General features: G+C 44.0%; 1 protein-coding gene across 4 annotated transcripts in view; it reads left to right on the top strand.

Moving 5' to 3' along the window:
• Positions 1 to 14,054, top strand: part of FANK1 (fibronectin type III and ankyrin repeat domains 1) — a 211,103-nt gene that overhangs the window by 168,711 nt on the left and 28,338 nt on the right. For all 4 annotated transcript variants that reach the window (XR_003857887.1, XR_003857886.1, XM_029610038.1 and 1 more), the window contains 2 exons: positions 9,440 to 9,583; positions 13,821 to 13,898. Coding sequence is in view for 2 of the 4 variants with exons in the window: in XM_029610038.1 (XP_029465898.1) it covers positions 9,440 to 9,583; positions 13,821 to 13,898 (222 nt within the window). In the remaining 2 variants the exon portion in view is untranslated. The remainder of the gene's footprint in view (positions 1 to 9,439; positions 9,584 to 13,820; positions 13,899 to 14,054) is intronic.

Genomic DNA, 14,054 nt, shown 5'->3' with positions numbered 1-14,054 from the left:
AGAAATTCAGGATGGTCTCTTTAGGCACCATGTTTCTCCTTCTTCAGACAGGAGACTGGCTCTGTTCTCTGGCTCTACAAGACGCTTACGCTCACATTCCAATATTCCCTCCTCATCGCAAGTATCTGCGTTTCCTGGTGGGTCAACAGCATTTCCAATACAGGGTTCTACCATTCAGACTTGCCTCAGCACCCAGAGTATTCACAAAATGCCTAGCAGTGGTAGCGGCACAATTACACAAGGAAAGTGTACACGTTTTCCCCTACCTAGACGACTGGCTCATCAGAAGTCAATCTCAACAAGGAGCTCTGGCTTTTCTCAGACTCACAATCAATCTGCTCCACTTGATGGGTTTTCTCATCAATTACCAAAAATCCCACCTCATTCCATCTCACTGGCTGCAATTCATCGGAGCAGAATTGAACACCATACTATCAAGAGCCTTCCTACCCGAAGATCGGGCGGAAACACTCTCCTCATTAGCAAAACAGCTACGCTTTCAGGAACATGCGACAGCTCATCAGTTTCTAACACTACTGGGTCACATGGCCTCCACAGTTCATGTCACTCCTATGGCCAGATTAGACATGAGAATATCGCAATGGACATTGAGATCACAATGGATTCAAGCAATTCAACCACTGTCATCTCCAGTTCAGATAACCCATCAATTATGTTCATCTCTCCTTTGGTGGACAAACAGGGACAACTTGCGCAAGAGCCTACCCTTCCAACAACCAGCTCCACAGATCACTTTAACTACAGATGCATCCACCTTAGGTTGGGGAGCTCACATAGGCAATCTCCAAACCCAGGGTATTTGGACAAAACTCGAAGCAACATTTCAAATCAATTTCCTGGAGCTACGAGCTATACGGTGTGCTCTACATGCGTTCAAGGACTGCCTTTCACACAAGACTATTCTGATTCAAACGGACAACACAGTCGCCATGTGGTACCTGAACAAACAGGGAGGTATGGGCTCTTATCTCCTTTGTCAAGAAGCCGCATAGATTTGGGACTGGGCCCTGACACATTCCATGTTTCTCTGGGCCACTTATCTAGCGGGCATTCACAACGTAGTTGTAGATCGCCTCAGTCGTCAGTTCCAACCTCACGAGTGGTCCCTCGATCCCTTAGTAGCAACCAGGATATTTCAATGTTGGGGACAACCAACAATAGACCTCTTTGCATCAGACCTGAATCACAAAGTGGACAGGTTCTGCTCTCTATTCAAACAGAAACACCAACCAGCCAAGGACGCCTTTGCTCGCCCTTGGAACTCAGGTCTTCTATATGCATATCCCCCGATACCGCTAATAGCCAAAACACTAGTGAAGCTACAACAGGACAAGGGGTCCATGATACCCATAGCCCCACATTGGCCTCGACAAATGTGGTTTCCCTTACTTCTCGACCTCTTGATCACAGAGCCAATTCGCCTGGGTATAGCTCCCACTCTCATAACTCAGAACCAGGGCAGGTTGCGCCATCCCAACCTTCAATCCCTAACTCTGATAGCCTGGATGTTGAAAGCTTGGATTTTACAACCATTCAATCTTTCAACTAAGGTCTCTCAAGTACTTATAGCTTCACATAAACCTTCCACACGAAAGAACTGTTCTTCGAAGTGGAAAAGATTCACTTTGTGGGGTACGCAAAAAGACATTAACCCTTTTTCCTGCCCCACACCCTCTTTACTAAACTATGTATGGCACCTTTCAGATTCTGGTCTCCAGACCTCATCTGTAAGAGTACACTTAAGTGCAAGCTCAGCTTACCATCATACAATAGGATATGCACCAGTATCCGTGCAACCTCTTGTCAGTAGATTTATGAGAGGTTTAATTCACCTTAAACCACCAATACGGCCACCAGTCACAGAATGGGACCTTAATTTAATGCTAACAAGGCTCATGCGTTCTCCTTTTGAACCCATGAATTCCTGCGATTTTAAATTTCTCACATGGAAGACTATCTTTCTAATAGCCATTATATCTGTCAGAAAGGTTAGTGAGTTACAAGGACTTGTCACCTACTCACCGTATACAAAATTCCTCCGTACACATCCAAAATTCCTTCCCAAGGTAGTTATGGAATTCCATTTGAACCAATCCATAGTTTTACACATATTCTTCCCAAGACCTCATTCTCACCAAGGTGAGAGAGCTTTACATACCTTGGACTGTAAACGTGTGCTTCCATATTATTTAGACCACACTGCAGTCCACAGGAAATCCACTCAACTCTTTGTTTCTTTTGATTCAAACAAACCGGATAATCCAGTGGGCAAACAAACTCTTTCCAACTGGCTAGCAGATTGTATAGAGTTCTGCTATGAAAAAGCAGGCCATCCTCTCCAAGGATGAGTAAAGGCGCATTTAGTAAGAGCAATGTCAACCTCAGTAGCACACTATCGTTCAGTGCCAGTTCTTGATATATGTAACACTGCAACATGGAGTTCTCTTCACACTTTTGCAGCTCATTACTGTTTGGATAAAGAAGGAAGACAAGATTCAGGTTTCGGACAATCTGTTTTAAAGAACTTATTTCCAGTATAATCCAACTCTTTCTACATCCAACTGACTATGATTTTCGGCTGCCTCAATTTTTTCCAACAATCCTTTCGATGTTAGTTCAATGCAAAATGACTCAGCCTATAGCTTGCTAATCACCCATATGTGAGGACTAGCATCCTGCTTGTCCTGGGATAAAGCAAAATTGCTTACCTTGTAAAAGCAAGTTTGCTTACCGTAAACGATGTTTCCGTAGATAGCAGGATGAATTAGCCATGCTGTCATGGGATCTGTCAATCAGGCCCGGGAGGCGGAGCTTGTCAAAGCAGAGAACAGAGCTTTGCTCTCTGCGGCTGCGCGTATGTTCCCGCGCAGGAAAGTAACGGACTCTCCTCAGTCTGTGATTAAGCTGTATTGTAGTCGAAGACTTGGTGACTGCCAGGGAGGAGGGTGGGTCAGCATGGCTAATTCATCCTGCTATCTACGGAAACATCGTTTACGGTAAGCAAACTTGCTTTTTCCCGTTGATAGCAGGGCTGAATTAGCCATGCTGTCATGGGAGTCCAAAGCTCCCGATCACGTCATTTATGACATATATGGTTGGACGTGATCTTTGACAGTGTGGCAGTCACCATGGACAGGAGGATAGAGATTGCAGTATTGCTTGCCCTATCTTCGCATCCGTGGCTGCTTGCTGGTCAAGGCAGTAATGAGATGTGAAGGTATGCAGTGATGACCATGTAGCTGCCTTGCAAATGTCTATGGGTTGCACATTCTTCAGGTGTGCTAAGGATGTTGCTACTGCTCTGACTTGGTGAGCTTTAGGAGTAGACTGTAAATGTAAATTCTGTTTGTCGTAGCAGAATTTGATGCCACTGCGCTATCCAACTGGAGATGGTGCGTTTAGCCACTGGCAGTCCAGGTGCCTTCGGGTCGTAGGAAACAAAGAGTTGAGAAACACGGGAGTCCGAGTTCGTCCTTTCTTTGTAGTGTGTTAAAGCTCTTTTGCAATCCAGTGTGTGCAGTAGTTTTTCCCTATTGTTTGCATGAGGTTTAGGGAAAAAAGTTGGTAATTCCATTGTCTGATTGAGATGGAATGGGGTAACTACTTTCGGTAGGAAGGATGGTGAGTTCATAGAACTACCTTTTGTTGATGAAATTGCAAGTATGGAGGATAATGGACCAAAGTTTGTAACTCACTAACTCTTCGTGTTGATGTTACTGCGACAAGGAATACCACCTTCCAAGTGAGGTATTTAATGTGTGCTGAGTCCATGGGTTCAAATGGGGAAAGCATGAGCTGTTCCAGAACTATGTTGAGGTTCCATGGAACTGGAGGTTTGGATATCGTAGGACGAATGTGTGTTAAACCCTTTATGAAACGAGTCAGTAATGGGTGATTGGATATAGGAATGTCATTGATTGGTCTATGATAGGCGCCTATGGCGCTGAGGTGAACTCTGATGGATGATGTTGCTAGACCAGCAACATATAGTGTATGAAGATAATCAATGAGCAATTCCGGGGAGCAGTCCAATGGTGGTACACCGTTGGAAGTGCACCAGGCAGAGTAGCGTTTCCATTTATAGCTATAATTTGTCCTGGTTGAGAGTTTCCTTGACTGTAACAAAATGAATTGTGCTGAAGTGGAAACTCCTTGTTCTGTCAGAAGGAGCCTCTCAGTCTCCAAGCTGTCAAGTGTAGAGATGAGTGTAGCGGGTGTAGAAGTATCCCTTGATCTTGGCTGAGAAGATCTTGACGATTCGGTAATAGAATTGGATCCTTGATGGATAGTTGAAGCAGGAAACTGTACCATGGCTGCCTCGGCCATGCCGGGGCTATGAGTATCAGTTGAGCTTTGTCCGCTATACACTTCTGAATAGTTCTTGTTTTGAGAGGTATGGGAGGAAAGGCATATAGAAGGCCTGTCGTCCACGGAATGAGGAAGGCATCTTGAGCGATCCTGAAGTGGCTTGGTTTTATCGAGCAGAATTTAGAAACCTGAGCATTGATCTCTGTTGCAAAGAGATCTATCGAAGGTGTCTCCCACTGCAGAAATATGTCTTGGGCTATTTCTGTATTGAGTGTCCATTCGTGGGGATGAAAGATGCGGCTTAGCCTATCCGCTCTTGTGTTTGCAACTCCCGGTAGATAAGTTGCTTGCAGATGTATGCAATTCTTGTGAGCGTGTTCGAAGATTGTCAGGGTCTCCTTGCAGAGGGACCATGAACCGGACCCTCCTTGTTTGTTGATGTAAAACATCGCTACTTGGTTGTCTGTGTAGATCATGACCCTGCGTCCCTTCAGGTGGTCTTGAAAGACTCGCAATGCATTGCGAATCACTCTGAGTTCCAATAGATTTATTTGTAGATTCAGTTCTGAGAGTGTCCATAACCCTTGGGTTTCGTAAGTCTCGAGGTGTGCACCCCATCCCTTGCGAGAAGCATCTGTGGTTAGGACTGCATTGTGAGATGGGGGGCTGAACAACGCTCCTTTGGACAGGGTAGAATCTAGGAGCCACCATGCTATATCTTTTTTCATCTCTGCTGTCAGCGATACCTGCTGTGTCAATGGTTGTGAATGCTGTTTCCGTTGGCACTTTAGACCCCATTGCAGGCATCTCATGTGTAGCCTGGTATTGGGAACCATGAAATTCGACGCTGCCATGTGGCCTAGAATTACTAGGACTTGTCTTGCTGACGGCTTGTGAGTATGTTTCAAGTTGTGTAGAAGTTGACGGAAATGTGATATTCTGTCGTCTGGGAGGTACGCTCTGTTGCACGTAGTGTCCAGGCATGCGCCTATGAGCTGCATCTGTTGTGCTGGTTGTAGGTGTGATTTCTGAAAGTTGATCACTAATCCTAGTTCTTGCAAACAGTGTATCACCCGATGGAGGTGATCCAGTAAAATGTTTGGAGTTGAGGCTATTATGAGCCAATCGTCCAGATATGGAAAGATGGTTATACCTTGTTTCCTGAGATGAGCCACCACCACTATCATGCATTTGGTGAATACCCTGGGTGCAGCAGATAGCCCAAAGGGAAGAACTTTGTACTGGTAGTGTTGATGTCTGTAGCGAAAGCACAGGTAACGCCACGAGGATGGATGGATTGGAATGTGTGTGTAAGCATCCTTCAGGTCGATGGAGCACATCCAATCGTTGGTTTGAATGAGTGGAAGAATTGACTTCAATGATACCATTTTGAATTTCTCCTTGGTGAGAAATTTGTTCAATTCCCTTAGGTCTAGTATGGGTCGAAGGCCCCTCGATTTCTTGGGTATGAGGAAGTACGGGGAATAGAATGCTGCTAATTTGGAGTGTGGGTGGATTAGTTGAATTGCATGTTGTTTGCGAAGTAAAGCAATTTCCTCCCCCAGTTGTGGATGGGAATTGTAAATCTTGAGTGTGGAAAGATGAGGCAATATGGGTTTTGTTACAAATTGGAGTTGGTAGCCTTGACGTACTATCTCCAGAACCCATTGATCCGATGTTATTCTTTCCCATGCTTTCAGGCAAGCATGAATTCTGCCTGGAGGAGCTTGATGTGGTGGTGGTGGCTGAGTAACTAAAAAGATGACGTCGCTTTTGCTGCAGTAGTCGGCTGTTGTGCCTGCTGCCTCTGGTTACGTGGTTTACCTCTTCGTTGATTTGAGGTATTGTTTAGTGGAGCAGGACGCTGGTAGGCATGGTATGACTGCGTACGAAAAGATTAAGATCTATAGGGTCTTCTGGCATATGGTTGCCTACGAGTAGACCCCACATAACGACGTGTAGTCGAGTAAATAGGATTCGATGCTAGCGATTGTACTGCCAGAGCTTCGTCTTTTAATTTAGTTACTGCGTCCTGAAATTTCTCTCCGAACAGGTTATCTCCTGTACATGGGAGGTTTGTTAGTTTCTCGTGCAAGTCTTCACGTATCGAACTTGAACGTAACCATGCCAGTCTGCGGGCTGCAATGGCTGTTGCAGATGTCCTGTATGATGTTTCATGTGCTTCATAGATTGACCTCAAGAGGTGTCGAGAACATTCCTCCATGTCATGAAGAGGCTGAGGTATGTGTTCTGCCATTGAGGAATGAGTACCTTTCATAGCTTGCATGCACTCATAGAGGTACTGCACCATGTAGAACTGATGTTGCATAATTTGTGCAGTTAACATCGAGTTATGGTATATTTTCCTGCCAAACTCGTCTAAATATTTGTTGTCTTTCCCCGGTGGGAAAGTGGTATGCAATTTTGTTTTCTTGAACTTTTGCATCGCCGACTCTACTACAATCGATGCGTGAGGCAGTTGTGGTAGAGTGTATAGTGACATTTTCTTCATACGAAATTTTATGTCTGTTTTCCTGGAAACGGCTGCTATTGTGTAAGGGGCCTCCCAGGATTTTTGTAAGACTGAATGCAGGATATCTTGTGGTGGAAGAGAAGTTGGTTCCACCTGAGTGTCAAAAATCTTTAGAAGACCGAGTGTTTCTGCCCTAGCGTCTGTTTCTTTTTGGACCTCTAGATGTAGAATGGTACCCATTTTTTCTAGGAATTTTGGGTATGTAAGGTCTTCAGGAGGGGAATACGGCTCCTGTATGTTGTCCTGCAGATCTGAGAGACATCCCACTGATGATGATGGGGATGTTTGTATTGAAGGAGAATCTAAAGATGTGTCATGGATATGAGTTGGCGAGGCTGGTTGGTTTATAATGGGAGATGTCAGTTCTGCAGACCGCTCTTCATTAGACTGTGCTTTGTGTTTCGTAGCATCGTCATCAGCAATATTAGTCATTTGGAATGATGATTGAAGCGTCTCGTAAAACCTTGCTAAAGATTGAGACAGTTGAAAAAATGCTTCTCGTGTATGAGAGGGCATTACCATATGACTGTCTTGTTGTTGTTTGATACTTGTTTGAGGTGAAGTTGCAGGAACTTCCTTATCTTTTTGTCGTCTATTGACTGAAGTATTCCTTAAATCTTCCGAATCTGAAGAGGTGTTAGAGGAAAATATTTGTACTATTTCTCTTTTAGAGCAGGTAGTGGTTTTACGAGATGATTTAGAAGTCGAAGGACTTATCTCCCATGTAGCACTCCTCTTTGGTAATTTAGTACGGTGGGAGTGTCTTGAATTCTTGTGATAGTCATCAGAAGATGTATCAGTATCCGTGGTTTCAGTGTCTGGAGCAGAGCTGTGTGAAGGGTATCGTTTCCGCTTCAAGCTCGCTGTTAATTTTCTGATTGAATAATTATGGTTTTCACGTGCAGATTTTGAACTATGCGCTGAGTTAGACTTATGCGCAGATATATGCTTACGCGCAGATGTAGAGTTATGCGCGGGTATGTGCGCATGTGCGACAGTTGACTTATGCGCACTTGTATATCTGTGCACGGAAGTATATTTATGCGCATTTGTAGGTTTATGCGCATATATTTTTGATGCGGCGCGCACATGGGTTTTTGGCGCTGATGTGTTAGGCGCCGTGCGCATAAGTTTCTTGTAATTCGGCGCCGTACGCGCAGGTTTTTCCGGCGCCGTACGTGCAGGTTTCTCCGGCGCCGTACGCACAGGCTTCTCCGGCGCCGTGCGCGTAACTTTCCCGTGCGGTGGTTTCTTCTGTGCCATGCACGCCGGAAGCTGTGTGCGCACAGACTCCGTCCTCAGCGCCGGTATGTTAGTCTGCGCAGACGGCGTCATAGGCGCAGAAGTCTTCGGCGCCGAGGGTTCCTCCTCCGATGAGGTATGTTGCGGCTCTATAGGCACTGGGGATTTATGAGAACCCACTGGCCTTTGATTTTTTGCTTTCCTCTTACCTCCTAGAGTGGAGGACTTAGGATCAGGCGGCAAAAGTTTCTTTTTCGATGGAGCAGATGAAGTTAACGGGCCAGGCGATGAATGAGCCTCCGACGGATCGTGAGAGGCAAAAAGTTCCTGAAGCCTATAGGCCCTTTGTTTTAATGCTCTTGGTGACATTTTCGAGCAAAACTCACAATTCTCTGTATGGTGATGTGGTCCAAGACATTGATAACATCGGTCGTGTCCGTCCGTGACCGACATTCTTTTTCCACAGAGACAGGGTTTGAACCCCGGTTTTGACATTTTATTTCTGTTTTTAAACTGAGGAGAAAAACAGCTCCGCATGCGATCCCGCTCGCGGAAAAAACAGACTGAGGAGAGTCCGTTACTTTCCTGCGCGGGAACATACGCACAGCCGCAGAGAGCAAAGCTCTGTTCTCTGCTTTGACAAGCTCCGCCTCCCGGGCCTGATTGACAGATCCCATGACAGCATGGCTAATTCAGCCCTGCTATCGACGGGAAATAGGTGTTATCCCAGGATAGCAGGATGTAGTCTTCATGAAATCCGCCCGCCACCCCACGGAGTTGGTTCCGATATGTTTTATTATTTTATTTTTGCTAACGCTTATTGCTACATATGAGACTGAAGGGAGAGCCCTGTGGCTCGAGGGATCATGGCATGCCGGGCATGCTCAGTGGGCTCAGTATGCCAGTCAAAAGTTTCTAGAAACTTTGACAGAAAGTTTCTCCATGATAGGGCTCCGTCAGTGACGTCACCCATATGTGAGGACTACATCCTGCTGTCCTGGGATAACACCTATTACAAGGTAAGCAATTTTGCTTTCTCAGCATTGATTTCCAGTTGAACTTGACGTCATATATTTTTTTAGTTTAAAATCATCAAATCATTAAAGACAATTGTCAGAACAATCCACAGTGCAGCATTAAGTAGTAGGAATGAGCTTGGTTTCATTTCCAATTTTTTTTTAAATTTCAGATTCTGCAAATATAGCATCTGAGTGTGTAGGCGTTATGGACATATCTCTTTCTGCATTGGTAAACAATATGTTGAAATGACCCAGTAGAATTTTACTAAGAGGCACATTGTATGGAGCATAAGAGTGCTTTTTCTTTTGGCTATAGGTAGACATTAAGGATTCACATTTGGAATGGACACCACTGATGAGAGTTTCCTCAATAACAGGAAATACAGATGTGGCAGCTTGTTTCATTGAAGCTGGGGCAGATGTGAATGTAAAAGATAAGGATGGCAAGACACCTTTAATGGTATGAATTTTTAATATAACCTAAAAGTCCACATACACAAACTTTTAAGTGCTACAGCTATTATATATTAAGGCATAAATTTACATTTAAATTCAAAGAGGTTTTATACTATGAAAAGAACAACATTTATTTTTTAAAGATTTTCTGTTAAGTCTAATTACACAAAACTTAATTGTTGGGTTGTAGAAGACTGTACTTTGAGAAAATTTAAACTGAATTTTAATAGTTTAAATCATTTTCATTCTCTTTTTTTATTTTGGAGAAACTCACCTTTCTGAGCTTTTCATACTTTCAGAACAGTATCTACAGTATAATAAAGCTTCTTTCTATAGCAACATTATCATAATTGCATAGATCTGTGCCTCCTGGGCACAGAACTGGATCATAACATGGCACTGTGCCCAGGAGGTCACCCTTCCCACTCTCTTTTTCTGCTGACCTTAGTGGGAAAAAATCCAGCTGGAGCCTCCAAGGCAGGAGCAGGCCTTGAAAGCCCAGCGAGCATGATAGACAGCCTTTTCTACTGCCATGTTCACAGCTCATCCACTTACCCATCCTATTTTTGTGTTGTGATTTAATTCATTTTCATTGATTTTCATTGATTTTGTAATGCAAATATCAAATCTATCAGATAATGCTACATTAATCTACTCTGTACTGTGTGTCACAATAATCTACTTTGTAAACTTGGTGACAGTAATCGGATGTGCACAGTAATTTGATGATCTGTGCACATTAGGGATGTGAATCGGGCTTCGGACGATTGAAAATATCGTCGATATTTTCAAAATCGTCAGAAATCGGGGGCTCCCCCAAAACGATAGGAAAACCCCACGATATTGATCGTGGGGGTTCCCTTATCATTTTGGGGGAGGGTGGGAAAACCGGCACACAAAAATAACCCCTAAACCCACCCACACCCTTTAAAAGGTAACCCCTTAGCTTCCCCCACCCTCCCGACCCCCAAAAAACTTTTTACAGGTACCTGGTGGTCCAGTGGGGGTCCCGGGAGCGATCTCCCGCTCCGGGCCATCCTCCCGCTCCTGGGCCGTCGGCTGCCACTAATCAAAATGGCGCCAATGGCCCTTTGCCCTTACCATGTGACAGAGTATCTGTGCCATTGGCCGGATCCTGTCACATGGTAGGAGCACTGGATGGCCGGCGTCATCTTGTGCTCCTACCATGTGACAGGGGCTGACCAATGGCACCGGTAGCCCCTGTGACATAGTAAGGGCAAAGGCTATCGGAGCCATTTTGATTACTGGCAGCCGATGGCCCGAGTGCAGGAGATCGCTCCCGGACCCCTGCTGGACCACCAGGGCTTTTGGCAAGGCTTGGGGGACCCTCCTGACCCCCACAAGTCTTGCCAAAAGTCCAGCGGGGGTCCGGGAGCGACCTCCTGCACTCGGACCGTCGGCTGCCAGTATTCAAAATGGTGCCGATAGCCTTTGCCCTTACTATGTCACAGGGGCTACCGGTGCCATTGGTCAGCCCCTGTCACATGGTAGGAGCACAAGATGGCGCTGGCCATCCAGTGCTCCTACCATGTGACAGGGTCTGGCCAATGGCACGGATACCCTGTCACATGGTAAGGGCAAAGGGCCATCGGCGCCATTTTGATTAGTGGCAGCCGACGGCCCAGGAGCAGGAGATCGCTCCAGGGACCCCCACTGGACCACCAGGTACCTGTAAAAAGATTTTTGGGGGGTCGGGAGGGTGGGGGAAGCTAAGGTATTAGTTTTAAAGGGTCGGGGTGCGTTTTTTGTTTATCGGCTTGGGCGCAGCCGATAAACAAAACCGCGATCGGGCCCGATGAAAAAAAACCCACATGTGAATCGGAACCGCAATCCGAACCGATTCCGGTTCCGATTCACATCTCTAATCGGTAATGGAGGTAAGGGCTGGCGGCCATAGACTAACTGAAAAGGCAAAGAACCTGTGGAAGCTGAAGGATATAAATTAAGTGCAAATTCTGCCCAGGGGAGCAGTTCGGCCCAATCTTTCTGTCTTGAGTTGACGTAGGACCAGAGGAACTGCTTTAAAGTGCGACTCATCCTTTTGGTTTGTCTGTTGGCTTGCGGGTGATAGCCGGAAGTCAGATCCAGAGAAATATCTAATTTCTTACAGAGAGATCTCCAGAACTTGGCTGTGAATTGTACTCCTCGGTCAGAGATTATGTGCTTTGGCATGCCATGTACATGGAATATATGATGGATGAAAGTTTTCCAAGTTCAGGAGCAGAAGTTAGTCCAGGTAGAGCCACAAAATGTGCCATTTGGAAAACCAATCAACGGTAACCCATATGTCTATTATTCAAAGTAGTCACGGAATTCCACCTCAATCAATCCATAGTTTTACCAACATTCTTTCCAAGGCCTCACTCTCACCAGGGAGAAAGAGCCTTACATACCTTAGACTGTAAGCGTGCATTATCTTTTTACTTAAACCGCACTACAGTCCATAGGAAATCCAGTCAACTATTTGTATCCTATGATCCAAACAAACCTGGTAAACCAGTGGGTAAACATACTTTGTCAAATTGGCTAGCAGATTGTATTCAATTTTGTTATGAAAAAGCAGGCCTTACTCTTCCAGGGCGAGTAAAAGCACATGCAGTCAGAGCAGTGTCAACCTCAGTAGCACACCTTCGCTCTGTACCTATTCTGGACATTTGCAAAGCAGCAACATGGAGTTCTCTTCACACCTTTGCAGCTCACTACTGTTTAGACAAAGAAGGAAGACAAGATTCAGCATATGGACAATCTGTCTTAAAGAACTTGTTTCCAGTGTAACCCCAACTCCTTCTATATCCAACCTGCTGTGATGTCGGCTGATTCATTTCAACAACAATACTTCACTGTTGCTTCACGACAAGATGACTCAGCCTAGCATCCTGCTTGCCTGGGATAAAGCAAAATTGCTTACCTTGTAATACCGGTAGGTGTTATCCAGGACAGCAGGATGTAGTCCTCACGAAACCCACCCACCACCCCGTGGAGTTGGATCCGATACGTTTTATTATTTTATTTTTGGCTAACGCTAATTGCTACAAAACAAGACTGAAGGGAGACCCCTGTGGCAGGGAATATCATGGCATGCTGGGCATGCTCAGTAGGCACTCTGGTGCCAGTCAAAAGTTTCATAGAAACTTTTATAGAAGTTTTCCGTACATAGGGCTCCATTACTGATGTCACCTATATGTGAGGACTACATCCTGCTGTCCTGGGATAACACCTATTACAAGGTAACCAATTTTGCTATCCAGTCCCTAGACTTATGTTTATATATTCTTGTCTGAGCTCAGTGTTGCCTGTTGGTTGATTATTGAAATGGTTACTTGTTTTTAATCAAGAATTTTGCTAGTCTGGCCACAGTTGCTTATGAAGACAAACTCGCAGGCTGATGTCACTGCAGTATACTGTGACATCAGTTTGCTCTGTCTTCATCTGCTGGTAGAGGTGCATAACCCACTTGTTCTCGATTTATCTGACTGTCTTAAAGAAAAGGAAATTATCAGGTAAGTAGTAATTTCTCATTACACACTTAAAATTGGGTTTTACACATGTAAATATATTTTACTCGTGTAAGTGGACTTTTGACAAATGCTACAATATATGCCATTGAATTGTCCATAGTATTTACTCGTTTAAGTGCACTTAAACAAGTAACTGGCTTTTTAAAATTGCTATGATAATATGTTACATATACACGTGTAACTCCTTTTAAAATTTACTTGTTAGCATGTATATGTGTAATTTTACACACTTACCAGTTGCACATTTTTCTAAAAGACTATTTATGTAGGTAAAACATGGCTTAACCTACAGATGTCTGTTTGGTTAAAACATGGTCATCGTGAGGGTAATGTTTAATCAGAATAAACAGCTCTCTCTCTCTCTCTGTATATATATATATATATACACATACATACACATATTTTATTGATTTATTTATTGTTTTGTAGTCAATATTTTACATAAAGTCTACAGTATCAATGCCAAGCAATGCAGATTATAGCTCTGTAATTCCAATTCTGTATTAAATGTGCTATTATTAAGTAATACCTCAAACTAATATCATAATTATTGATTGTTCAAATTTCTTAGAATTACTGTTTCCCATATATGTAGTCTGTATCTGTCTATTATTCAAAGTGATGTGAAATATAATTCATAATGAGAAATTAAAGATAGCAGTAGGAAAGAATATATTATAGATTTTTTCTAATCTTTTTTAGGTTGCAGCACTCAATAATCATGAAGGACTGGTTCAGTTACTGTTAGAGAATGGAGCAGACCATAGTGTCAAAAATGAGGTAACTTATTTATAAGATTTTAATAGAAAACTGTTTATTGACAAAAACAATATTACAAACATAAGCCTTTCGCACATGAAACATGAAGAGTAATGCATCTAAATAAATGTTTACAAATTTTCACACCCCTTCCCACACACCAATATCATAATACAC

This window comes from Rhinatrema bivittatum, chromosome 7, assembly GCF_901001135.1.
Source record: "Rhinatrema bivittatum chromosome 7, aRhiBiv1.1, whole genome shotgun sequence".
Taxonomy (NCBI): domain Eukaryota; kingdom Metazoa; phylum Chordata; class Amphibia; order Gymnophiona; family Rhinatrematidae; genus Rhinatrema; species Rhinatrema bivittatum.
This window is presented reverse-complemented; position numbering and strand designations above follow the sequence as displayed.